Source organism: Lipotes vexillifer, unplaced genomic scaffold (assembly GCF_000442215.2).
Source record: "Lipotes vexillifer unplaced genomic scaffold, Lipotes_vexillifer_v1.1 scaffold728, whole genome shotgun sequence".
Taxonomy (NCBI): Eukaryota; Metazoa; Chordata; class Mammalia; order Artiodactyla; family Lipotidae; genus Lipotes; species Lipotes vexillifer.
The window spans coordinates 666,510-694,262 of record NW_006783590.1 but is presented as its reverse complement, the minus strand read 5'-3'; the positions used below and the strand labels follow the sequence as shown (position 1 = coordinate 694,262).

Here is a 27,753-nt window from a genome sequence, read left to right as displayed (position 1 = left end):
AACGGGAGAGGCCACGACAGTGAGAGGCCCGCGTACCGCAAAAAAAAAAAAAAAAGAAGAAAGTGGTAATATTTATTATTGTTACTGAGACACCGCCAAGTGAGGGTCTGGAATTCCTGAAAATGACTGGACAGTTGGTCTCATAGGCACTCATTTCTGCCCACCAACGCAGAGAGGACCCACAGGCCATGGCCCAAACCGCTAACACTTCTCCAAGGCAGTCTGGGTGTGCCTCCTTGCATGAAGAAGCCGAGGGCAGTACTGTGAAACTCTCTCCAACTTTTTGACGGTTTTTAGCCTTAAGTTCAAACTGGGAAAATTGGATCTTTTAGACAAGATATTCTTTCCATTCTTACTATCTTGGAAGCCAAACCTCGCTTAAGTCTGTTGACCCAGCTCTGTTGAAATCGCCCCCATGGCTGTTTGTGGCTCTTCTGAGGTTTTGTAATGAAAGGTCTTCAAGAGGAGGCTGTCAGTAGAGAATTTACACACCAGGAAGCTCCTGGATGAGAGAGGGGAAGCTGCACCTCTCAGGGCCACCACCCTGCCCCACCTACTACACACACACACACACACACACACACACACACACACACACACACACACACGTGAGTCATTGTTTTGGAACTGAAAAGAGAAGGCAGCTTGTCTCTCATCTTTATTTCTCTAGCTGCAGATACGACTGCTTTCATCACATGCCAAGTGTGAGACTTCCTACCCTTCCCCGCCCAAAAAAATTCTGGCCTTCACAGTCAGCCACATGTGCCTGAGCCTCTCTAGAAAAGCTCATCTGGACTCTGGGCTTTAGATGGTCAAAGAAAACAGTTTCTTTTCTTACCCTGAAAGGTTTCCTGTCTTGGGCAAGAGATAACTCAGTCCAAAGAGTTACTAACCCTTAATACCTTAGAGCACAGCGCAAGTATTACTGCAGGAACGGTCCTTACCCTGGGGCTCTTGTGACCCAGGGCTCTCATCAGAATCCCCTGGAAGACTTGTTAAAGCATCAAAGGCTGGGCCCCATCCCCAGAGTTTGTGACCCTATAGGTCTGAGGTGACCACTGGATTGGAAACCACATATTAAAACCCTCTGTTCTAGCCCATCCCCTTCATTTTATACAGGAGACTGAGGCCCAGAGAGGGGAGGTGGAGACTAGGACTCACCCAAGGACCCCAGTGAAGTGACAGGAAAGCTGAGATGAGCTGCCCTGAGCCCCTGATATCTGAACCAAAGCTGAGGAAGCTCTAAAAGTAGGATTAAATGAAGAATGTCTGCCGTTTGAGTCAATACCCTCAGTATTCCTTTTTCTTTTCTTTTCTTTTTTCTTTTCTTTTTTTGTTAAAGAGATGGCAACAGCCTTGATTGGCTGTGATTACTATTACTAATGACCTAGTATTAGCTGCTTGCATTTCTGTAAACTGCAGGGGTGAAATAATCTCTTCTCAAGCCTGCCAACTCCATCTGTCTGTTGAGAGTAGAGCCCTGTCCAGTTGGCAGCCCTGAGCACAGTGGGTCCTGACGGTGTTAATCAGGGGTGAGAGTCTCTCAACTCACAAAGTCCCCAGCCACCCACCCACACCCCTTTGTGCTTGCTGCTCCCTCTGCCTGCTCCCGGTGCATCCTTCAAAGCCCCGGGCATCATCACCTCCTCCCTGAGGCTTTCTCTGACCCCTTCAGATCCAGCCATTGCTTTTGTGCACTCCCCTCACCCTAGCTCTGCAGGCTCCCTCACTGTCTGCCTTTGGGCTCTGAGCCTCTGCTCCTTCCTGGGTGGAATGGGGGTTATACCAGCATCCACCTCTCAGGATGGTTGTGAGAGTGAAGTGAGATGCTCCGTGGAGAGGGCCTGGCACATTGTCAGTGCTGGGGAAACATCATCATCATTTTTATTATTTTCACCGTCATCACACTAATAAATCACTGTCCCATTCTGTTAGTAGTTGCGCATGTGTCTCCCTGGCTAGCCTGGGCTTCCTGAGGGCAGGTGCTGTACCTTACTGATCCAGACCCTTGGCTCTTAGCATGGTGCCTGGCACACAGTAGGAGGAAAGAAAGGAGAAAAGGAAAGTAACAGTTTGTGAGCAAATGCCAGGTGCCACGCTGGTATCACGACCCTGTTGTCGAACCCAAGTTCGTGTGCCCAATGCACAGTGAGGCTAAACAAACCAAACAGTTTGGAGCAGTGAAAGGTTTATTGCAAGGGCCAAGCAAGGAGAATGGGCTACTTGTACTCAAAAGACCCAAACTCCCTGATGGTTTTCAGGGAGGAGTTTTTAAAGGCAAAATTGGTTGCGGTGTGGGGGGGGGTGCAGGGTTTGTAACTCTCCTCTGATTGGTTGGTGGGGAGGTGACGCGATGGTGCTCCAGGAATCTCAGGCATCAGCCTTCTGGTTCCCTCCACTCTGGGGTCTACGTGCTTGTGCAGACCCGAAGTCACCATCCTCCCCCTGGGTGGGACCCCCAGGTCCAGCAGAAGAACTCAGAGATCTGTATCAGATTGTTAAGTAAATCCCTCGAGGAGGAGCTGGGACTCTGCTTTATCGCTGCACCAGTGTTTCTTGACTGCCTTTCCTTTGTTTCTGCCTTCCTGCCCTTCCCTAATTAGTGACTGTTTGAATCTGCACTTTGGCAGATATTTAGGCACTCGGGGATATTTAGGAGGCTGAAACCTTTTTCCCACAAACAAGAAATGGGGGACACGGAAAAGCTTTTGTGCCCGGAAGGACCACACAGGGTCCCGCTCAGTTTCAAAGTCCCCTTTTCTTTGATATTCATCAATCTTGAGGGGAACAGGTGTGGGACGAGAAAGGGAATAGTTTTGGATGGAGAGCTTAATCAGGAACTCGGCAGAGGACGTCGGTTTTAGGGGGACTCAGTTTCAACCCTGCAGGGTTTTGCTATTTTTTCCCATGTCACTAAAGGTAAGTCTGAAGGCAGGTGTCACCTCCCAAGGTTTCACAGCTGAATAGAGTCTCTGGCTGCAAAGCCCAGGTCCTCTCTCGTACCCTCACCACACTGCCTCTGGCTGATCAACACCTGTTTGGAATATGCAGCATCCCAGCCCTCCAACATACAGTTATTGTTTGACCCACAGACTAGCTTTTCTGATTGCAATGCACACCTGGACCTGTGCACGTTTCCAGGTCACTCACCTGTCCACTAAAGAAAAATATGCACAACCTGTAAGTTGAGAATTATGTTTTATCTGGAGACCTTACTGAGGATTACAGCCCGCGAGGCAGCCTCTCAGGTAGCTCTGAGGGACTGTTCCAAAGAGGTGAGGGAGGAGCCAGGATATACAGGAGTTTTTGCTGGGGGGAAAAAAAAAGTAGTCAAACATAAAAAGATTACTGCTAATCACAAAAAACAGACATCTCAAGTTAATGATTTTAGCGCTTTCCTCTGTGTGGGAAGATGCAAGAGTCTGGGCTTATTGAAATCAGTCCTTTGACATGCATCTTCAGTATCTAGTGCCAATATCCTGTTTTTCTCCATCCTGAATTCCACTCAGGTGCACCTTTGGTGAGGGGAGGGTGCTGCAGTGGCCAGCGGCTTGATGGCCACAGCTGCCTTTGTTTACTGAAATGGCAGGTGATGTTTTTTGTCCACACACCCTTATCTATCAGGAGAGCTTCCCGTTTCCGTGGGCAGCAGCCTGGGGCTGAAAGGATTCCAGATAGCTGAGTACTAGCTGGTGTTGACACAGCCCTCTTCTTCCAAGGATTTAAAAACCCTTCCCAGGTATTCTCTGAGGACCGCCCTTACTGGCTGTGTCTTATAGAGAGACGTCAGAAGGCAACCCAAGAACCCCATATTCCACTTCAGGCTGTCAGCTCACCCCTGGCACTTTGAACTAGAGATGCAGGTGACTCAGGAGAGCAAGCTGCAAACAGCAGAGACTATAAACATGGGCAGTGCCTGGGGACCAGCCCCTGGTAGCAGGTGGGGAGAGCAAGATGGACCAGGCGGAGAGCCCAGAGCCTAAGACTGAGTCCTGGGGTGGATGGGAGAGGTGAAAGGTCAGGGAGAGCCACCCTTAGTTCCACAAAGGCCAAGCCAGGGCGGCCACCAGAAGGCATCATAGGTAAGAGACCATAGGCATTAGCAGGAAGAGAACACCTCGGGCCCTCGGGGCTGCCATTTTGGGAGTGATGAGTGGTAGCCAAACTGGATACTCAAGCAAGGTTGTCAAGGGGACACCAGGCTGGGCTGCAGGAGACCTGGGTCCAGCTGCAGTTCCACTGCTGACTATGTCACACTCCTCCTCCACCGCCTCCCTTACCTGTCACACAGAGGTGCCACCGTCCTCCCTCTGTTTCCCAGAGAATTGAACAACTGAGGGGACGATGAGGACAGGAAGGATTGATGCTGGAGGAAAGAAGCACATGGCTGGGCATTGCGGAGGGGCGATAGAACCGACTGCACAGGCTTAGAGGGCAGAGTGGCTGGTTACCAGAGGCTGGAGGAAAGAAGCACATGGCTGGGCATTGTGGAGGGGCGATAGAACCGACTGCACAGGCTTAGAGGGCAGAGTGGCCGGTTACCAGAGGAACTCAGTGCCAGCACCTTTCACAGTGGGCCTGGCTGCCTTGTTTGGTAGTGAGCTCCCTAACCCTGGAGGTATGAAGGCAGAGGTTGGAGGGGAGGGAGGCTGTAAGGAGGATGCTGCATGGCTGGCAGGGTAGACTAGACCAGGATTTGCAGACTTTAAAGGGCCAGATTGTAAATATTTTGGATTTTATGGTCCATATGGCCTCTGCTGCAAACTGCTCAACTCTGCCATCAGAGCACGACGGCAGACAGACAGTAAGTCAATGAAAGGGCATGACTGTGTTCCAATCAAACTTTATTTATGGACACTGAAATGTGAGTTTCATATAATTTTCACGGGTCATGAAATTTATTCTTCTTTGGATTTTTTTCAACCATTTAAAAAATGTAAAGACCATCCTTAGCTTGTGGGCCATGCAAAAGCAGACTGCATTTGGCACGTGGGTTTATAGTTTGCTGACCTCTTAGCCAGAGGCAGAATGGTTAAGTTCTTTGTTCTTCAAACTGGGGTCCCAGAGCACCCCTGTCAGAGATGTTTGAGGATGCTCCAGCCCTGGACCCCCTGAGTCAGAATCTCTACCGCTTCCCACTCTGTGCCGTGGGGAGCCCTTGCATCTTGAAGCTCCAACTCCTTGATCGATAAGTGCTGGTGCCAGGTTAGAACCCAGAATTTCTGTCTTAAGGATAACAGGGACTAATGCCTAGAGAGGGCTTTGTGTCAGCTAGCCGCATGGTACATATTAAGGCATCCAGGATGTGCTCCTGAGTCAGGCCAGGTGGTCTGAGTCCTGGTTTATCCTTCACCTGCTTTGTTACCTGGAGCAAGTTACTTAACCTCTCTGTTCTCCAATTTCCTGTCTAAAAAATAAGGATAATAATAGCACGTATCAGTTGGGATTGCTGCATTGCTGTGTTGGGAAATTGTAGTATTGTCACGTTGTGAAGCATTTGGCCCAGTGCCCGCCAGACTGTAATTGTCCATAATTGTTAGCTGTTGTGATTTTTTACCCGGTATTATCATCATTGCTGGGATGTAGTCTAAGTTCGAGGCAGAGCCCAGGTGCCCACCCAGGGCCCTGGCTCCAGCACAGCCTCTGTCTGGTCTTGGTGTCACTGGGAATGAGCAGTCACAGGCTGGGTGGCAGCCACAGCCACAGACAGGTCAGGTTTCAGGCTGCGGGGCGGAGCCGGTTCTCACTTGGGAATTAAAGCCTTTGCCTGACCCTACAGATGGAACTGGTGAATAGGTTTTGTTCCCTCCCTGAGCTCAAAGAAATAAGAGTAAAGTCCTGGAGTTCCGTCCTTCTGGTTTTAGAAAAAAACAAAAACCCTCAGTGTCTTCTAATTAGCTTGGGACCATCACCCCATGAGAAGCAGGAGGATTCAGGACAAGTTAACTCTTTACCTTCTTACCAAGGAGGCCTCTGTCTAGGCTAGCACTCTCCAGACTTCTGCCCTTCGTGTACCACCTTTATGATATGTGTCTGCCCTTCATGTACCACCTTTAGTTTTATTTTCAGAGTGTTTTCCTTTTGTTCACTCACCTTTTTAAATTTGACCTTATCCTGTGTAATTATATCCTGAAATCATGACTTTGATAAGCTAGTTTGTGTTTTTTCCCTTCTACTCGACATTCAAGTAAATAGGTAACTCTAAAAATGTCTTTACGTTTGCCCATGAGCCCACCTAGCATGTTCCCAGGTGGCACATTTTGACCACTGGGACATAAGCAGTCTGAATAGGGTCAGAGCTTAGACCCTGCATCAGAAGATCTGGGTTCAAGTGCCATCTCCTCCCCTTCCCAGCCATATCCCGCAGGCAAGTGACAAAACCTCCGGGGGGCTTGTACCCCCACGGAGGTGGGAAACTTGACAATTAAGAAAGCACCAAAAAGTGCCACAGAGAGCCAAGTAGCTGTGCAAGACCCATGGGGAGGAACTGGGCTTTCCTCCTGCAGGGGAGGTAGAGAAAGGAAGGAGGGAGCCGGGGAGGAGGGGGAAGGAGCCAGCGAGGCCACACAGGCTGAGACCAGGAGAATTGAAGGACAGACAGAGGTGTCCCCTGTTCCAGTGGAACTTGTTTGTATTGATGCAGGATAAACCCTTGGGGTGGTTAACTTCATGTATCAACTTGGCCAGGCCATGGTACCCAGATATTTAGCCAAACGTTAATCTAGATGTTTATATGAAGGTATTTTTTAGATGAAATGAACATTTAAGTCAGACTTTGAGAAAAGCAGATGACTGTCCGTCCGTAGTGTGTGTGTGTGTCTCATCCAATCTGTTGAATAGAAGAAAGACTGGCCTCCCAAGAAGAGGGAATTCTGCCAGCAGACAACCTTTGGACTTAAGCTGCATCTGTCCTCTGGGTCTTCAGCCTGCTGGTCTACCCGGCAGATTTTGAACTTGCCAAGCCTCCATAATACCACGAGCAATTCCTTAAATCTCTTGATAGGTACGTACATACCTACATACGTACATTTGTCAGTAACATCTTTTACATTCGTGAGTTGGGGGAACAAAAAAAGAATGTTATATACACCTTGGCCAGCCCCTTCACACCTCTCTACTTTCATGGCCTTGCTCCTTCTTACCTAGATAGTTTTTTAAAAGCCGTCCTTCATCTAACTGAAATTTTCTTCAGTTAGGTACTATAGTTAGTTATATCAACTTTAAAATTGTGGGTTGCCAAAGTTATGCCTCTGTAAAGTATTTTAGAGTTCCTCCTGTGGCCTGTGGTTACAAAATGGCAGGGGAGAGGCAGCCAGGGCTTTGAGGAAGGATGGCTCAGCAACTTAGGAGACTGATGGAACTTTCCATGTTAGGTCTGGAAAGAGCTATTCATTTGGAAAATAGGCTTCAGGACAGTGCTGGCTGGGGAAAAATGAATGGCTTCTGCATGTATGTGATTTAAAATCTATTTTATGGGAATGCTTGAAATTTTCACACAGTGATTTTTAGGTTGATATTTTTGTAGTTGGTAACGTTTGTTTTGGTGTTAGCTGTTGTGCTAGGTGGGATGCAAAGCACATGAAGTGCATTCTCGCATTTCCTCCTCACATAATGCTGGAAGGTGAGTGCTTCAGTTATCCCTATTTTGCAGGGGAGGAACGAGGGCACAGAGAGGTTAAGGAATTCACTCAGGGACACACAGCTAGTGAGTACTCCAGTCACGACTTGCACTGGGATTTGTCTGTGTCCAGATCCCACTCTCCTAACTTTCCCGCCTCATTGCTTCCCCTTAGAATTGAAAGGGACCTGGCGGGTTTCCTTTAGAGTGAAAATGTCTGGGTTCAGGGTCCATCTAGGATGAGTTTGTTCCTAATGGTTCTTTCTGTATTTCTCCACCCACCACCCCAACCTTCAGCATATTGGTTTCCTCCTCTTGCTAGCCCCCACGTAACAGAGAGCACAGGTGAAGGCACCCTCTGGTGCTGCCTCTGTTATCAGGAGAGGAAAAACTTCCCCAGGAGCCACTGGGAAGAAGATTCCACCCACACTTCAGTGGCCAGAACACAGGGCCTCTTCTGGCTGCAAGGGAGGCTAGAAAAGCTAAACAATGTGGGCCAGTGGAGAGTGTCTTTCACAGCAACAAGCTCTGCAGGAGTCAGTTCCATGCAGTAGAGTTGATAAACATCCAATGTAGTCACAGGGTGAATTAACACAAATACCATATCCCACGTGGGCAGGTGAGTGGGTTCCCACACTGTTTCCAGGAGGACAGCACAGCTGGGCAGTGTCCCAGGGGGATCAGTGGGAACGGTGAAGGCTCTAGAAGTCACTTCCAGAATGGAGTGGTCACAGGAACTGAGGATGGTAACGTGGAGGTCAGATGAAGGAGGGACACGGTGCTTTTCAAAAACATTCGCAGGACTGCTGAGCTGAAGAAATATTAGGATTGCACAACCACTACTAAGGGATCAGTGAGGCCAAAGGGTGGGAGTACTCCATTTAAATTAAAGTGCTCTAGGGCTTATGGTCGTGGTGAATATGGCCTCATCCTTCATTCAGTCATTCATCAAACACATCCTGCAGGTTTTTCACAGGCCCGGTCATCCTGTGTGGTGTAGAGAATTCAATGACTCACAAGCTGTAACCTCCCCCCTTGAGCTCACAGCCTAATGAGAGAGACGTAGAAACAAAGAAGTAAATGCTATAGGGTTATTGTGACACTAAGCAGAGCTTGTGGTTGTGGTGTGCGCAGAGTGCCTTGGCCCACATGGGCCCAGCATGGAGGGGAAAGCCCTCTGGGGGTCAGGGCAGGCCCTGCAGGGAGCAGCGGGCAGAAGGCCCAGGCGATGGGAGGAGGAAGCGGGGAGAAGGCCGGTCTGCACGCTGCAGGCTGCCACCAGGCTTCGGGATACCTCGGCTGCAAGTGACAGAGAGACACAGCCGAGCCAGCCCCATGCGCTGGGCTTACTTGGCAAGAAGTCGGAAGGTCGGCAGTTCCAGGATTGGTCTCACAGATCCGCGATGTATTGCAACACCCAGGCTTTTTCTTTCTCTGTCCTGAATACGTTGGCTTTGTGTCCTGAGCGTGTCACCTCGGCCCAAGCTCCAGGTGCCATGCTCCCATGCTGGCTCCCAGAAGAGAGGACAGAAGGAGACCGGGGTGGGGGGGGGTGGTGGACAAGGCTCTCCTCTCCCCGACAAGGCCCCGCCGACACCCTGTACTCCCCAGGGATCCGGACTGGGTAGCTCACCCACTCCTGGAGCGGGCTCTGGCAAAGGGGAGAGGGGTTGCTGCTTTGGGTGGGGAAGAGGAAGGAGCGGCTGGGGGCAGGCTAGAGGGTGTCTGTGCCTGATTCCCTCTGTCTGGCTTTGAAGACTGGTCTGCCAAGCCATTGGCATCATCGCCTTTCTCCTCCGGCTGCCTTGCTCCCTCCTGACCCTCAGCCTCCCTTGGGCTCCTGGATCTTTCCCGGTCTCAGCACGGCCTTTTCTCCCTCCCTCAGGTCCTTCAGACTGACCCTCAGGCCCCTCGTCTCTGCTCTTTTTCCCGTCATCCCTGAGGTTTCATCACGGATTCATTCATTCAGCACGTGCTCTTCCTCTACCAGGAACGTCCCTCCTGACCTTCCCCAGCCTGGCAGCTTGTGCTCTGTGCTCAGCTCAGTCGGCACCTCCTCACCGGAGCCTTCCCAGTTCCCCTGGGGTGCTGACCCCCTGCTCCCGGCTCCCCCAGCGCCCCAGACTGACCTCAGTCACATCACCTGTCATTTTGCACTGAACACACCTGTCCAGCTGTTCTCACTGACCGCTGTAGGGCCTCCCTAAGGGCAGGGATTTTCTTCTCCCTCTTTGCCTCTCTAGCACCTGGCACAGTAGCTGCTCAGAGTGTGTCGTAGGACGGAGAATAGATGGGCGGGAAGAGGGCATCTAGAAGGCAGCTGGGGGGCAGATGGGATAAAGGGGCACTGGGCAAGGGATGGAGGCAGCTGGTGGGTGGGGGGAGCGGAGTCGAGCAAAGGGGTGGGTACTACTTACAGCAGATTCCAAACAGCGTATCATTTCGTTCATAAATATTTCAGCGTGTCTCTTAAGGGCATGGACTAGGATTCCCATGTAGAAACCAACAAACAAGACATAATCACAATACCATTACACACTTTAAAAAAAATTATACAGATGTGTTTTTTAAAGCCTGAAAACAGTAAAGACTAGAAGGAAATCTCCTCAGAGGTTCACCATGGTTCCTTTGAGTGACGTTAGTAGGTGGCCGTTACACTGGAAAGATGACATTCCATGAATGTGGACTAAAAACAAAACGGCTGTGGGCACCTTTGCAGGGGTGCCAGTCATGGGAGAAGGATCTCAAAAGAGGGCCCCCATGGGAGCTCTGGGTAGTGCTGACGCACCGTGTCACTGCTTGCTTGATCACGGTCAGCTAACTCCCATTCTATCCCTATCCCCCGGGTGGGTGAGCTCTGCCCTAGACCTGGTCATAGTCAAGGTGGGACTAGGGCTGCTAATGGCCTTGACCTTTAAGACAGTTCCTTACTATTTACAAATCATATTTCATTGAATCTAGAAAGAAAAATCTACCAACTGAGCTCTGACAGGTCATCGTTTGTAAGCAACATCCCAATATCAGAGGGGCTCAAGAGTGGTCAAGGGGGGAATTCCCTGGCGGTCCAGTGGTTAGGACTCCGCACTTTCACTGCCGGGGCCCAGGTTCGATCCCTGGTCCGGCAACTAAGATCACGCAAGCCGTGTGGTGTGGCCAGAAAAAAAAGAAGGGTGGACAAGGGAGCTTAGGGTCAGTGAAACATGAGGAATGTTCCCCGGGACGGGGCGGGGACGGGTGCTCAGCACTGAACTGGGGCGGCGAGGGGGTCTGGAGGCTCGGCCGCTCCTTCCACAGACGTTGGCTGAACCTCTACCCTCCTTCCCACCAGAGGGTAGGCCCCGGTGAGACAGAGATGTCCCCAGAGCTCAGGGTCCAACCGAGGCAGGCGGGGGCAGAGCAGAGGGAGAGCACACGGGTCCAGAGGCCCCCGGGCCCGGCTCTGCATCCCCGTACTCCACTGCCAGGTGTGGGCATCAGCTGTGCCCACACGTGGTGGGGGCTGTAGGGCAGTAACAAGAGGTCCGCGCCGCATCCTGCACAGGCTGACATGCAGCGAAGGCCGGTTATTTGGTCGCTGTTGTCCACAGTGTTACTGCCGCAGTGCGGGATGAGGCCTGGCACGGTTTGCCCAGTTGGAGGTGACACTGCGGGGCCGACACTGGGGTAGGGCCTTAAAAGCCGTCCCCATCGGCTCGTCTGAACCTCAGCCCCTCTACTGTCTCAGTGCCTGCTCTTTTCCGTCGGGGCATTTTTGCCATCTGTAATGTCACTTGTGGCCGCCCACCAGACTGTAGACTTCCCAAGGGCAGGACCTGGTTGGTTTTGCTCTCTGACGTCTCCCAGGTCCTGCGTGACACATGCTGAGTATGTTCGAGAGGCACATAATCTAGTGGTTAAGGGTACGGATTTGGGAACCAGACCTCTTTGGGTTCAAACCTCTGCTCTGCAACGTACAAGCTCTGTGACCATGGGCAAGCCACTGGCCTCTCTGTGCCCCTCAGCATACCCATCCTCTGCCTTAGGGGCTGTGGTGAGGGCCGGCGGAGCTGCTGTGAAGTGCAGAGCCCCGTGTTTGGTGTGTGGTGACAGCCCAGCGAGTCAGTGTGGTGGGCCGGTGGGGGGTGGTCTCGTCATCACCTGTGAACCAGTGCCGGCCTGAAGGGGGGCCAGGCATCCCAGGCAGAAGCCCCAATGCCTGAAAGAACAAGGTCCGCAAAGGGAGGGAGAACAACACAGTGGGTTGGGGCTGAGCTCAGCCCCAGCTGTCCCTCTCAGCCCCTGAAAAGGTCCGGTTTTTGACCCTCAGGCACTGGGGGGTCATGGATGACATTTAGACAGAGAAAAGCACTGGTTGGATTTATGTTGGAAGAGGAGAGTGTGGAGGTGACGGTCCAGGTCTGGGTGGGAGGCAGTGCCTGAGCCAGGGCCGTGGCCATGATGATGGAGGCGTTGAGCAGCTGGAACCCTCAGCTGGAATCGCGGTGAGTGAACATGCAGGGTGGTGGGGAGAAGGCTCTAGGCTGTTGCCCTCGGGCTGACCTGGCAGGAGGTGGTCAGTGTGACTCACATCCACAGTGCTGACCACAGGTCCCCTGATCGCCGCAGAAATGGCTTCCTGCAAAGCAGGGCTTCCCCAATGGCCGAGAGGGCAGGCTCGCCAGATACCCAGGGTGCCCCCGAGGATGCGCAGGCTGACACCAGGGCCCCGGAGCTGGAGAGTGTCTGGTGGCCACTCTTTGCTGCTCTCGGTCCAAGTCACAGTCATGGGACTTAGCAGTGACCCGTCGCTGCCCTTTAGCTGACACCATACGTACATTGTCTGGCTGAAGAGTCCCAACACCTGTGAGGGAGGCAGTCTTCTCCCGGTTTCACAGATGAGGAAACCGAGACTCCGAGGCTCGGATCCTTGCGCATGGTCTCCGAGTTCAGAGGTGGGGCCAGGCTCATCCCACTCCAAAGCTGTGCCACCGCCCAGCCAAGCTGTGTGGGCACCAGCCCCACGTGGAGAGGACAGAGCAGACAGAAAGACGCCCGGCGGACCCCATCCACCGCCCGCCAGCCCCCAACAACAGCAGGTGGTTTGCAGGGCCCAGCTTCCTCAGGAGCTGGGGACAAGGGCAGGGCCTCCGAAGGTTACTGCCAACAGCCCAGAGCTGGACACGCCAGCGGGCTGTCTTTTAGAACTGGTAACCATTGTCAGTGTTTTTATCCCCCCTTCTTAAAATAGCCAGCTGAGTTACTTTTGTGGTTAAAACCAAAAATAAAACACATATCCCCAGATTCCTGTGGGTTTAAATTTCTGCCCTTAATGGAGCATGCCTGCCCCTTGGACATGTTTATTAAGGAAGTCTTAGACTTCTCCCAGATCTGAGAGGAGGGGTCTGGGTTCACCTCTCTTCTGGAATTGATCAGATGGCTCTTGTCTCTCTTCTGCCTCTTCCTCCTCTTCCTCTCCACCCCCCGCCGCACCTATTTAGACTGACTGAAGCTCCCCCCTTTCCCCCGACTCCCTCCAAAAAACTCCATCCTCTTAATGGCTCTGCCCACGACTGGCACTCAGGACTAAAGAACTTGGCACCTGTACTCAGGTTAGCATCAGACTCGCGCTCCAGGGGTCCTGATGCATCCACCTTGGTTCCTTGGGACAGCTTGCCTCTTACTCATAAATGTCCCAGCTGCCCCCTTAGCAGCCCGCTTTGCCAAAATGATCATAATCCCTTCTGAAACCCCGCCCTTCTCTCCCGCAGGAGAAGGGAGGTGCCCATCGTTTTCAGCGGTCACTGGGAGAGGTCATAGGGGATCCAATGGAGGAACCACTGAGAGGGCTGCTAGTGAAGGAGGGGGCAGATGGCCTGAGTGGTCCAGGTGGATCCTTCTGGAAAAGCAGAGCTCCCTGACTCCTGATGGGAGGTGGGGGCGGGGGCATCAACAGCCATCCTCCCTTTCCACCACGTGTGACCTCTCCAGGCCTCAGGTTCCTCATTAGACAAGGGCAATAGTGTACGCCTTATAGGTGTGAGGGTTGAATCACCTTCTTTACATAAACAGCTAACAGCTAACAAATGCTTGGTGTTACCTAGCATTCTAACTTGGGAAGTTAAAATATTCCCGTTGTGGAAGGGCCCAGCTGGGGGCAAGGGAGCCTTTGAAGGGGCATGGGAGGGACACAGTCACTTTCAAGCTCCAGAAGGTTCACTCTGGGTCAGCATGGGGGCAGGGAGGCAGGAGGAGCCGAGGCATGTCTGACGAGGGCGGGGCGGTGGCCCAGCTGGGGCAGTGGCCGAGGGCAGGGTGGGAAGGGAAGGCCGGGATAGAGAGAGCCTCAGGGACTGGAACTGGCAGGACTCAGGGGCCCGTTAGAGGCAGTCGGGAGTCAGGTTGGCGAATCCTCCAGGCCAGGAAGTCACTGAGATGTGGCTTCCGAAGGAGGAGCAGTTCTGCATGGTTGATCAGCCACCATCCCCCAGACCCTCCAAAGTAGGGCCCAGCCCCCTGCTCAGGAGGCACTTTTCCAGCTCTCTTTGGTTCTTCTTATGTGGTTCAGTATGTGTGTGAGTCCCAGGGGTGAGAGTGTGGCCCAAAGAAGCCACATCCAGGACATAGTTGTGGGATGAGCGAGTCCATCTTTCACCCACTTAAAGGGCAGCCTTTCTCATCCCCTCTTGCAGCCCTAACCCAGGAGCAGTGCAACCCACCCTGCTGCTGGGTCCATACCTGGATGCCTCAGCTGCCTGGCATGTATCCTGGGCCACCCTGGCATCCATCCAGCCTGCAGGACCCAAGGGGGACCCAGGGTGGAACTAAAGTCAGGCCAGTTTCAAAACCAAGATCATGGAAGCCACCGTTGTAGGGAGCTGACTGTGCCAGCCCAGCCCAGGCTCTGCCCACAGGATGGGGCTGCCTGCCCAGCTGGAAGAGGGCCCTGCCCAGTCACACAGAGTCTGCCTCGTCTACCCTGACGGGCCTGGCTCGGAGTGCGGCTTCTCTGGGCACCACAGGGCAGGGACCGTGTCCATCCGTCCACACTGCATCCCCAGTGCCTAGAGCAGGCCTGCCACGTCAGTAGCTGTGCGACAGACGCGTGAGGGGTCTCACCCGAGAGCAGGGTGGTGAGAGAGCCTCCCTTGCACCATCGCATGGAATAAGAGCTCCGTGTGCCCGGTCCATCGGGGCTCCTGGGAGACACCCACAGAGCTATGCCCGCGGGTGCACTCAGGCCGCGGGTGTGAGGGCTCTGAGCCTGGAGCCGGGCTCTGAAGCCGAAGACACAGCCGTGACGGGGGAACTTGGCTACTGCCCTAAACGCTGATCCGGTTAAAAACTCCTGCGTGGGCCTGATAGACCCGCAGGAGTAACGTGCGGGGCGGAATCTTGCCTGAGACAAGCAGAGTATGGAGTTGTCTCTGCACACTCTGCTGGAACTTGGTCTTTTTCTTTCTTTTTTTTTTAAACATCTTTATTGGAGTATACTTGCTTTACAGTGTTGTGTTAGTTTCTGCTGTATAACAAAGTGAATCAGCTATATGCATACGTATATCCCCATATCCCCTCCCTCTTGCGTCTCCCTCCCGCCCTCCCTATCCCACCCCTCTAGGTGGTCACAAAGCACCGAGCTGATCTCCCTGTGCTATGCGGCTGCTTCCCACTAGCCATTTATTTTACATTTGGTAGTGACTATGTGTCCATGCCACTCTCTCACTTCATCCCAGCTTACCCTTCCCCCCTCTCCATGTCCTCAAGTCCATTCTCTATGTCTGTGTCTTTATTCCTGTCCTGCCCCTAGGTTCATCAGAACCAATTTTTTTTTTTTTAGATTCCATATGTATGTGTTAGCATACGGTATTTGTTTTTCTTTTTCTGACTTACTTCACTCTGTATGACAGACTCTAGGTCCATTCACCTCACTACAAGTAATTCAATTACCTTTCTTTATATGGCTGAGTAATATTCCATTGTATATATGTGCCACATCTTCTTTACCCATTCATCTGTTGATGGACACTTAGGTTGCTTCCATGTCCTGGCTATTGTAAACAGTGCTGCAGTGAACACTGTGGTACGTGACTCTTTTTGAATTATGGTTTTCTCAGGGTATATGCCCAGTGTGGGATTGCTGTGTCATATGGTAGTTCTATTTTTAGTTTTTTAAGGAACCTCCATACTGTTCTCCATAGTGGCTGTATCAATTTACATTCCCACCAACAGTGCAAGAGGGTTCCCTTTTCTCCGCACCCTCTCCAGCATTTATTGTTTGTACATATTTTGATGATGGCCATTCTGACTGGTGTGAGGCGCTACCTCATTGTAGTTTTGATTTGCATTTCTCTAATGATTAGTGATGTTGAGCATCTCTTCATGTGTTTGTTGGCAATCTGTATATCTTCTTTGGAGAAATGTCTGTTTAGGTCTTCTGCCCATTTTTGGGTTGGGTTGTTTGTTTTTTTGATATTGAGCTGCATGAGCTGCTTGTATATTTTGGAGGTTAATCCTTTGTCAGTTGCTTCCTTTGCAAATATTTTCTCCCGTTCTGAAGGTTGTCTTTTCATCTTTTTTATGGTTTCCTTTGCTGTGCAAAAGCTTTTAAGTTTCATTAGGTCCCATTTGTTTATTTTTGTTTTTATTTCCATTCCTCTAGGAGGTGGGTCTAAAAGGACCTTGCTGTGATTTATGTCATAGGGTGTTCTGCCTATGTTTTCCTTTTTATAGTGTCTGGCCTTCCATTTAGGTCTTTAATCCATTTTGAGTTTATTTTTGTGTATGGTGTTAGGAAGTGTTCTAATTTCATTCTTCTACATGTAGCTGTCCAGTTTTCCCAGCACCACTTATTGAAGAGGCTGTCTCTTCTCCATTGTGTACTCTTGCCTCCTTTATCAAAGGTCAGGTGACCATATGTGCATGGGTTTATCTCTGGGCTCTCTATCCTGTTCCATTGATCTATATTTCTGTTTTTGTACCAGTACTATACTCTCTTGATTACTGATTACTGCTTTGTAGTATAGTCTGAAGTCTGGGAGCCTGTTTCCTACAGCTCCATTTTTCTTTCTCGAGATTGCTTTGGCTGTTCGGGGTCTTTTGTGTTTCCATACAAACTGTGAAATTTTTTGTTCTAGTTCTGTGAAAAATGCCAGTGGTAGTTTGATAGGGATTGCATTGAATCTGTAGATTGCTTTGGGTAGTATAGTCATTTTCACACAGTTGATTCTTCCAATCCAAGAACATAGTATATCTCTCCATCTGTTTGTATCATCTTTAGTTTCTTTCATCAGTGTCTTATAGTTTTCTGCATACAGGTCCTTTGTCTCCTTAGGTAGGTTTATTCCTAGGTATTTTATTCTTTTTGTTGCAGTGGTAAATGGGAGTGTTTCCTTAATTTCTCTTTCATATTTTTCATCATTAGTGTATAGGAATGCCAGAGATTTCTGTGCATTAATTTTGTATCCTGCTACTCTACCAAATTCATTGATTAGCTCTAGTAGTTTTCTGGTAGCATCTCTAGGATTCTCCATGTATAGTATCATGTCACCTGCAAACAGTGACAGCTTTACTTCTTCTTTTCCGATTTATTCCTTTTATTTCTTTTTCTTCTCTGATTGCCGTGGCTAAAACTTCCAAAACTACGTTGAATAATAGTGGTGAGAGTGGGCAACCTTGTCTTGTTCCTGATCTTAGAGGAAATAGTTTCAGCTTTTCACCATTGAGAACGATGTTGGCTGTGGGTTTGTCGTATATGGCCTTTATTATGTTGAGGTAGGTTCCCTCTATGCCTACTTTCTGGAGAGTTTTTATTATAAATGGGTGTTGACTTTTGTCAAAAGCTTTTTCTGCATCTGTTGAGATTATCGTATGGTTTTTCTCCTTCAATTTGTTAATGTGGTTTATCACATTGATTGATTTGCATATATTGAAGAAACCTTGCATTCCTGGGGTAAACCCCACTTGATCATGGTGTATGATCCTTTTAATGTGCTGTTGGATTCTGTTTGCTAGTATTTTGTTAAGGATTTTTGCATCTATGTTCATCAGAGATATTGGCCTGTAGTTTTCTTTTTTTGTGACATCTTTATCTGGTTTTGGTATCAGGGTGATGGTGGCCTCATAGAATGAGTTTGGGAGTGTTCCTTCTCTGCTATATTTTGGAAGAGTTTGAGAAGGAAGCTCTTCTCAAATGTTAGCTCTTTAATAAATGTTTGATATAATTCCCCTGTGAAGCCATCTGGTCCTAGGCTTTTGTTTGTTGGAAGATTTTTAATCACAGTTTCAATTTCAGTGCTTGTCCTTGGTCTGTTTATATTTTCTATTTCTTCCTGGTTCAGTCTCGGAAGGTTGTGCTTTTCTAAGAACTTGTTCATTTCTTCCAGGTTGTCTGTTTTATTGGCATATGGTTGCTTGTAGTAATCTCTCATGATCCTTTGTATTTCTTCAGTGTCAGTTGTTACTTCTCCTTTTTCATTTCTAATTCTGTTGATGTGACTCTTCCTTTTTTTCTTGATGAGTCTGGCCAGTGGTTTATCAATTTTGTTTATAATCTCAAAGAACCAGCTTTTAGTTTTATTGATCTTTGCTATTGTTTCCTTCATTTCTTTTTCATTTATTTCTGCTCTGATCTTTATGATTTCTTTCCTTCTGCTAACTTTGGGGTTTTTTTGTTCTTCTTTCTCTAATTGCTCTAGGTGTACGGTTAGGTTGTTTATTTGAGTTGTTTCTTGTTTCTTGAGGTAGAATTTTAGTGCTGTAATTGTCCCTCTTAGAACTGATTTTGCTGCATCCCATAGGTTTTAGGTCGTCATGTTTTCATTGCCATTTGTTTCTAAGTATTTTTTGATTTCCTCTTTGATTTCTTCAGCGATCTATTGGTTATTTAGTAACATATTATTTAGCCTCCATGTGTTCGTATTTTTTACAGTTTTTTTCCTGTAATTGATATCTAGTCTCATAGCGTTGTGGTCAGAAAAGGTACTTGATAACGATTTCAATTTTTTAAATTTACCAAGGCTTGATTTGTGACCCAGGGTATGATCTATCCTGGAGAATGTTCCATGAGCACTTGAGAAGAAAGTGTATTCTGTTGTTTTGCATGGAAAGTCCTATAAATATCAGTTAAGTCCGTCTTGTTTAATGTATCATTTAAAGCTTGTGTTTCCTTATTCATTTTCATTTTGGATGATCTGTCCATTGGTGAAAGTGGGGTGTTAAAGTCCCCTACTATGATTGTGTTACTGTCAGCTTCCCCTTTTATGGCTGTTAGCATTTGCCTTATGTATTGAGGTGCTCCTATGTTGGGTGTATAAATATTTACAATTTTATATCTTCTTCTTGGATTGATCCCTTGATCATCATGTAGTGTCCTTCTTTGTCTCTTCTGATAGTCTTTATTTTAAAGTCTACTTTGTCTGATATGAGAATTGCTACTCCAGCTTTCTTTTGATTTCCATTTGCATGGAATATCTTTTTCCATCCCCTCACTTTCAGTCTGTAGGTGTCCCTAGGTCTGAAGCAGGTCTCTTGTAGACAGCACATGTATGGGTCTTTTTTTTGTATCCATTCAGCCAGTCTGCGTGTTTTGGTTGGAACATTTAATCCATTTACATTTGAGGTAATTATCGATACGTATGTTCCTATTACCATTTTCTTAATTGTTTTGGGTTTGTCTTTGTAGGTCTTTTCCTTCTCTGTGTTTCCTGCCTAGAGAAGTTCCTTTAGCATTTGTTGTGAAGCTGGTTTGGTGGTGCTGAATTCTCTTAGCTTTCGCTTGTCTGTAAAGGTTTTAATTTCTCTGTCGAATCTGAATGAGATCCTTGCTGGGTAGAGTAATCTTGGTTGTAGGTTTTCCCTTTCATCACTTTAAACATGTTCTGCCACTTCCTTCTGTCTTGCAGAGTTTCTGCTGAGAGATCAGCTGTTAACCTTATGGGGATTCCCTTGTGTGTTATTTGTTGTTTTTCCCTTGATGCTTATAATATTTTTTTCTTTGTTTTTAATTTTTGATAGTTTGATTAATATGGGTCTTGGCATGTTTCTCCATGGATTTATCCTGTATGGGACTCTCTGTGCTTCCTGGACTTGATTGACCATTTCCTTTCCCATGTTAGGGAAGTTTTCAACTATATCTCTTCAAATATTTTCTCAGGCCCTTTCTTTTTCTCGTCTTCTTCTGGGACCTCTATAATTCGAATGTTGGTGCATGTAATATTTGTCCCAGAGGTCTCTGAGACTGTCCTCAATTCTTTTCATTCTTTTTTCTTTATTCTGCTCCCTGGCAGTTATTTCCACCATTTTACCTTCCAGCTCACTTATCCGTTCTTCTGTCTCAGTTATTCTGTTATTGATTCCTTCTAGAGTATTTTTAATTTCAGTAATTGTGTTGTTCATCACTGTTTGTTTGCTCTTTAGTTCTTCTAGATCCTTGTTAAACGTTTCTTGTATTTTCTCCGTTCTGTTTCCGAGATTTTGGATCATCTTATTACTATCATTATTGTGAATTCTTTTTCAGGTAGGTTGCATATTTAATCTTTATTTATTTGGTCTTGTAGGTTTTTACCTTGCTCCTTCATCTGTAAAAATTTTTTTGTCGTTTCATTTTTTTTTGTTTCTGATGGGTGGTGCTGTATTCCTGTCTTACTGGTTGTTTGGCCTGAGACGTCCAGCAGTGGAGTTTGCAGGCAGTTAGATAGAGCCGGGTCTTGGTGCTGAGATGAGGACCTCTGGGAGGCCTCACTCCGATTGATATTTCCTGGGGTCTGAGTTTCTCTGTTAGTCCAGCGGTTTGGACTCGGAGCTCCCACCACAGGGGCTCAGGCCCAACCTCCGGCCTGGGAACCAAGATCCCACAAGCCGGTCACTGGGGGTTCCTCCCGTCCCCTTAGGTGTCTGTGGTCCCCCACCAGTGCCTGGTAAGTGCCCTAGTTGGAAGGAGACACAGATTCTGCGTCCTCCTAGTACGCCATCTTGTGTCCAATTGGAACTTGTTTTAAAGTCAGGTCTGCATGAGGATGGAATCTAGAAGATGGAGAGGGCAGAGAAAGTGGGTGATGTGAACGCAAGGACAGCACTTCGGTTTTTGTTTTTTGATTTTTTTTTTGGCTGTGTTGGGTCCTTGTTGCTGTGCGCGGGCTTTCTCTAGTTGCGGTGAGCGGGGGCTACTCTTCGTTGCAGTGCACAGGCTTCTCACTGCAGTGGCTTCTCTTGTTGCAGAGCAACAAGGCACCTGGGCTTCAGGAGTTGTGGCTTGCGGGCTGTGGAGCACAGGCTCAGTAGTTGTGGCGCACAGGCTTAGTTGCTCCGCGGCATGTGGGATCTTCCCGGACCAGGGCTCGAACCCGTGTCCCCTGCATTAGCAGACAGATTCTTAACCACTGCACCACCAGGGAAGCCCCAGCACTTCGATTTTAAAGAACATTTTTGAACGTCCTATAGTATGTTCTGTTCCTGTGTTCACTGTTCACCCACCTCCTCTCACGCTAGAGCACACGAAAGGCAGCCGGGTCCCAACACTGAGCAGATCTTACAGCAACGGGCCACCGACTGTGGCCTTGACAGGCCTGGAGAATCTCGTAGTGACTCCTGACCTGGAGACCTCACCCCAAGAACCAGATAGACAGGATGGTTGCACAGCATTGTGAATGTACTAAATGCCACTGAACTGTTCACTTTAAAATGGTTAATTTTATGTTGTGTGACTTTCACCTCAATTGAAAAAAAATTAAAAAGACCCACCACCCACTGAGTACCTGTTTAGCACCAAGTACCATGCATATGCCTGGTTCGCATCATCAGACACCCCGGGGCGCTTCTACCCATCTACAGACAAGCTAGCTTGCAGAGGAAGACCACGGCCAGGCCTCCTGTTGGTAACAGAGTCAGGATTTAAAACCCTGTGTCCTTGGCTTTGGAGGTAAAGAATATCTCTGGGAGATTTGAGAGGAAACTGGGGGCCTCCAGGAAGAGGGAGCTGGGGGCAGGGGAGGCCGGTAGATTTACTCTCCATTCTATGCCTCTTTGGAACTTTTTACATTTTGAACCATGTGAATGGTTTCCAAGTCAAAAGATAATAAAAGGGTCAAGAGGGAACATTTATTTACAAATCTAAACAAAACCCTGTCTCTATATTGTCGTGTCAAAAACAAGCACTCTGAGCCCAGGCCCTCTGAATCCCCATCCCGCTCACGCATCTGGTAGACTCAGCCATGGCTCCCTCCCCGGCCTCGCATGGCTACTCTAACAATTAAGTGACAAAATGGGGCAATGAAGGTGACACCGTTTATATGGTGCCTGGCCCATCTTGGGTGCCCAGAAAGCATCCATTGTCCTCCCCACTCCCGCTGAGTTTGTCCGTCTGAGAACCCCACACACCTGTGTGACCTGTGGTTTCTTGTCCTCAGAGAAAGCTACAGATGGCTCCCTGCAGAGCGAGAACTGGGCACTCAACATGGAGATCTGCGACATCATCAATGAGACCGAGGAAGGGTGAGGACCCCTGGGGAGAGGTGGGACGCCGGTGGGGCGGCCACAACAGCGCGCCTTAAACGTTTCAGAACCACGATCTAGTCTGACTGTCTCATCAAATGGATGAGAAGCCCAGAGATATGAGGTGTGCGGCCCACCCAGCAGCAGCAGTGCAGTCGACTGGCCCTTCCTGGGACGTCACCTGGACCGCATCTTCCTAGGACAAGGCCAGCTGGCAGCTCTTAGAATTAGGAGGAAACCCCAAGCCCCATCTGCATGCCGTGGGCTAGACTGTGCAGCAGGGACCCCTAGCTTCCCCAGTGAGCAAGAACGGACTTTTGTTTCCTTAAGCTCTGAGGCCAGCAAGGAGGGTTGCGGTCACAGGGAGGGGAGTAAACGTGCAGTGGAACCGAGAGGCTGGTCAAGGTTAGCCTTGGCCGAGCATTTCTGGTGCTCGGGTCCCGGCATCCTGCTTGGGGTCAGGCAGCCCCGCCAGAGAGGTGGTGTGGGACAAGCACCGTGGTCCTGGCTCCTGGGCTCTGACCAGCATCACTGACCAGCGGTGTGACCTTGGGCAAATCACTTTACCTCTCTGGGTCTTTGTCTCAGAGACAGAGCTCTTCGATCCTTCCAGCAATCCGCCCAAGGCCCTCAGGGGATCAGAGAGGGGATGGATGCAGGGTCACTGTCCTTCTCAGGAGAAACCAGGGAAGGGTTGGGAGGGGTGTGAGGACCACAGCCAGCAAGAAGCACCAGATGAGGCCTCTGTTCCAGCAAAACAGGCTCAGCAGTTGGAGCAGGTCTCAGTTCTCTCCCCATCTTTCACTGGGATGGTCCATTTGCCCTGCAAGGGTTCCTCTCACCACGTGGTGCTTTGTGTGTGGAGGGAGCAGACGGGGAGCACCCAGCTCAGAGCCTGAGGAGGCTGTGGGAGTCTGCAGCACACGATCAAGGCCAATTAGGACTGCACGGGGGCTGCCAGAACCTTCCAGCTCCCCAGCCGTGTGCCATGCGCTTGCCGAGGCGCTGGGAGGGGACATGCCCCCCTGCATCTGGACTCATAAGTGTCGGGGGTGAGAGTGGTGGGTGGGCGGCAGGGCCACCAAGAGAGAAGACTGAGGCAGAAAACCTCACAGAGCCTCTTCTTGAATGTCGGGGCTGAAAGTCACTGCTGTGTCCTTGGAGAAGCAAGTCCCCATCTCCCTTGTAAACGTTGGCAGAACTGGGGTCAGACTTGTTCAGGTGCTATTGATTTGAGCACCTCCTGGGTTCCAGGCTCTGCACGAGGCCCAGGGGACCCAGCAGTGAGCAAGGCAGATGTGACCCTTGACCTCACGGAGCTTGTCATCTAAGCTTTAGTCTCTTGTCCACTCCTGCCTTGCGTTGTGTGTGGCCTCCGTGCCACCCACTTTGTGCTGTGCTCCTGGCAGAGTACTAGACACACGGTAGGCCCACAGTAGTGGCACACAGGCCAGAACTTCTGGGTCACTCTGTAAGGAGTGGAAACAAGTCCCTTTAGAGAGCTGATATGACCACAGGGGAGTGGCCAAGCCAGGAACAGAAGCCACCTTCCCCTGAGATGGAGCCCGGAGGGCGAGAGGCTGCCCCAGGGCACTGGGTTGAAAAGCACCCTCACACTTCAGGGGCAGGGTTCCACCCCGTCAGGGGCCGTGGCCCTTCACCCCTCGTGTCATCTCCGTCACAGCCACCCCCACGCAGGTCTCTTCCAGAAATCCTTGCCTGCCTCCTTCACTCCTGTCGGGGGGCCCATGTCATGTCAGGGTTCCCGGCTCTGTCGACTTGCCCTTGGTGGATTTGGCACTGACAGTCTGACAGATGCCCAGCAGACAGCAGGACAGGCCCTCCCCAGCCTAAGAAGTGTTGCTTGAGCTCCTATAGCATGCTGGGCTCTGGGGAGGCAAAGTGTCAGAGGAGGATGCCACCCCTGGCCTCTAGGGAGCATCCTCTCTAGCCGGGCAGTCCCGGGGTGAGTGCACCCAGGAGTTGGAGGACTAGGAAAGCGCCACGGGCGAAGCGGATTTTAGCTGGGCTTCTACCCAGTAGATGTGGAAGTTGGGGGGGCCACGAAGACTCCTAGGCCAGGGCAGTCCGGGCAACGTGGGTTTCCCCTGTACAGGGCTGAGCGGCAAGGGTGCAGGCGGCAGGGCTGGGGGCGTCAATGGAGTTACCGATGGGGCGGGGAGAACAGGCTGCCGCTGGCTTCCCCGCCGCCGTGACCATGCGGCCTCCCCAGCCCCTCCCTCCACCTTCCCCCAGCGCTCGGCGGCCTCCTTTCATCTCCTCTCCGCCCGCCTGCCCGGGCCCTGGTCCAGGCTCCTGCTTCCACAAACCGTGTGCCCTGCTCCCCACAGCTGGCTGCATCCCATCCTTCACGCTCAGCTGTGGCGCCACCTCCTGGGAGAAGACTCCCCTGACCTCCGGCACCCTCCCACCCGCCCACACTCACACACTCACACTTGCTCTTACCTCGGGACCTGCTTGCTTCCCTCCCTTATGTGGGTCTCCCTGGAACATGTGATCCTTGAAGCAGGGCCGAGGGGTCTTGTTCACCAGTGCATCCCAGCACCCAGCCTGGTGTGGGCACATCTGGTGCCCGATAAGGCCTGGGTGGAAACAGGGGTGAGTAGAGGAGCTGGGCCAGGATGGGGCACAAGAACTCTGTGCCTGCAGCTTATTGGTGCTTAACCTTCACTACTGCATATAAAGCCCCAGGGGCACGGTGGGCATGCAGATTCCCTGAGGGCTTGCTTCAGGGGGTCTAGGGTCGGGTCTGGGGTTCCGCATGTTTAACATGCACTCACACCTCCCCACTAAGGGATTCTAGTGCAGGGTGTCCAGAGACTGCACACTGAGAGTCCCTGCCAAGCAGTCGTCATCTACTGAGGATTTTGGTGGGACAGGAAGATTCTGATGTGGTTAGAACCTGGGCATAGAAAACAGGGCGGGACCAAGGGAGACGGGTAAATAAGAGCCGTTCCCGTCTTCCAGTGCCTCCTGATCTTAGACGCACAGCCTGCTCTGTGGGATAAGGAGGTTCCATGCCTCAGCCCATCCTTCATCTTGTCCTTCCCAGTCCCAAAGATGCCTTCCGAGCAGTGAAGAAGAGAATCGTGGGGAATAAGAACTTCCACGAGGTGATGTTGGCTCTCACGGTGAGTGCCCCGTCCCTCCACCCACGGCGGGACCACAGTCCCCTGGGGGCCCAGCAGGACTCCCAGCCACCCTGGGGCTACTCTTTCAAGGGCTGTGGTCAGCCTTCAAGGCACTGTCCTGTCTACACCGCTGGCCAACGAGGAGTGGCAAGAGAGGCTATTTGGAAAAGTTCCCTCTAACCTACCGATGCAGGGAGCAGACACACTGAGGCCCACATCCCTCAAGGGCCCATCATGGGATGCGTGGGCAGAGGACCTGCCGGTGACACAGAAGCTCAGTGCACCCAGGCCTCTGGGGGACGGTACCCAAGTTGGGTTCCAGTTGGCACTTGGCCTAATTGGCCCTGAAAAATGAACATAAAGCAAAGGCCAGAGGCTGAGGACAGTCCTTGCTCACAGCAGGGCGGGACAGGCAGGAGTTGGCAGCCTGGCAGTCAGGGTGGGCTTGGCTGGGGAGTGGGGGCATGAGCACTCTGTCTCCGCCTCCTGCCATGGCAGCACTTACATCTGGATCCGTCTGCTCAACTGAAGATCAGAGGCAGCTCCTGCCCAGGAATAGAGAGACAGGAGCGGGGACAGGAGCGGGGAGGGAAGTTGGGCGCCTTTGTCGCAGGCCACAAAGTCACCATTTGATTGAAAGTTCTCTGGTTTACACCTGGAGAGCCACCTCCCCTCTAGACTGTGTTCAGCTCAGAGACGGCCTCGGGACAGGGTTCTGTGGGCACCAGAGCCACTCAGCCAGGGGCCTCCAGCCAGTGCGCGGCCCTCTGCCCACCCAAGTCCCCCTCCCCACCCCAGCCAACCAGCTGCCAAATCTGGTGTGATCCCCGCTCCTCCGTGTTCTGGGTCTCACTTCAGGGAGCTGCATCCTCTGCTGGGCCTCCCCACTGGGACATGGGTGGGGTGTGAGGGTGGGGACCCGGGCGCTCCCACTCCTCTGCTGGGTGCTCACAGGCACCGCACGGCCTCCAGGTCTTGGAAACCTGCGTGAAGAACTGTGGGCACCGCTTCCACGTGCTGGTGGCCAGCCAGGACTTCGTGGAGGGCGTGCTGGTGAGGACCATCCTGCCCAAGAACAACCCGCCCACCATCGTGCACGACAAGGTGCTCACCCTCATCCAGGTGAGCGCGGGCGGCCGGGGGCAGGCCGGGAGGTAGGTGCCCCTGCCACTGCTACTCTCTCGTCTGTTCTCTTGGGTCCGTCTTGCTCCTCTGCTGACGGGACCTCTGAGCTGGGGGGTCGGGGAGAGCCTTGTTGGCTGAGGGCCTTGCTGTGGAGCAGGCTGTCCAGGTGATGCCACCAGAGGACCAGCGAGTCCAGGAGGGAATTTCTGCTCCCTGGGGGCTGGCAGGCAGGCTCGCAGGGGAGCTGGTGAGCAGTGGTTACTGGCCGTGTCCCCTTGTCCCCTCTCAGTCCTGGGCTGACGCGTTCCGCAGCTCGCCCGACTTGACAGGTGTGGTCGCTGTCTACGAGGACCTGCGGAGGAAGGGCCTGGAGTTCCCCATGACCGACCTGGACATGCTGTCCCCCATCCACACGCCCCAGAGGGTGAGGAGCGGCGGGCAGGGGCAGCGGGAGTCACCCCCAGAGCGGGTGCTGCTTCCTGGTGGCCCTGACCTGCCAGCCTCACTGATTCAGCTTGTTGCCTTCTAGACCGTGTTCAACTCAGAGACACCGTCAGGACAGAATTCTTCTGTGGGCACTGATGCCAGTCATCAAGGGGACTCCGGCCAGCACACCACCCCGCTGCCCACCTTGGCCCTACTCCCCAGTGACACACCCATAACACCAACCGCTGAGCAGGTAAACAAGCCTGGGCCGTAGCCACACAGGTCAGGACGTGGGCCTCCCCCTCCCCACAAGTCAGGGCAGGCCCCTGTCAGTGTGGAAATTACTCTGCCCAGTCCTCAGGGCAGCCCCACAGGGCATGTGTCATCCTTCCTGTTGGGAGATGAGGCTCAGAGAGATCAGTTCACTTGCCCAGAGCCACACAGTTCAGCAGAGACAGAGCTGGGATTCAAGCGCAAATCTGACTCCAGGCAGGCTCTGTCCTGCACCTGGGCCCTTCTCCAAACTGTGCCCTCTGTGGAGCCCTGCGGGCAGCTCCAGGGAGAGGAAGCACCCAACAAGCAGCCCTTCGGCCGCAGCAGCTCCACATGCTTGCTGGGGTTTGCTCAGGGTCTCACGTAAGTTTTCATTTGGACAGAGGTTCTTGCTAAAAACGTTTCTAAAACATCTGCATAGAAAAAAATTTAAACCCTTGCCTTGCACCATGATGCTTCCCACCAAGCCCCAAGAAGAAGGTTTGAGGCATAGTGTAAGGTTCTGGAGGCCGGACCTGGGCCTCGTTTTCTGGGGCCCCATGAGTAGCTTTGCAGGACTGCCTTCCTCAGACCAGGCCGCCTGTCCCTCCGCCCCTCCCTCCTGCCAGTGAGGCCAACGCCCTGCACATGGGCCCCGAGCAGTTTGTGGTGGCCTTAGCTGCTGCCCTACGAGGGACGTCCACAGCCATGACCGGC

The 27,753-nt window shown here is 51.4% G+C and overlaps 1 protein-coding gene across 2 annotated transcripts in view; it reads left to right on the top strand.

Moving 5' to 3' along the window:
* The window catches only part of TOM1 (target of myb1 membrane trafficking protein), a 47,647-nt gene that overhangs the window by 2,181 nt on the left and 17,713 nt on the right, over positions 1 to 27,753 (top strand). Inside the window, exons 2-6 of one of the 2 annotated variants that reach the window (XM_007456261.1) lie at positions 21,997 to 22,081; positions 25,155 to 25,233; positions 26,206 to 26,355; positions 26,648 to 26,782; positions 26,888 to 27,037. In XM_007456261.1, the coding sequence (XP_007456323.1) occupies positions 21,997 to 22,081; positions 25,155 to 25,233; positions 26,206 to 26,355; positions 26,648 to 26,782; positions 26,888 to 27,037 (599 nt within the window). The remainder of the gene's footprint in view (positions 1 to 21,996; positions 22,082 to 25,154; positions 25,234 to 26,205; positions 26,356 to 26,647; positions 26,783 to 26,887; positions 27,038 to 27,753) is intronic. The other variant, XM_007456262.1, reaches the window with a different exon arrangement.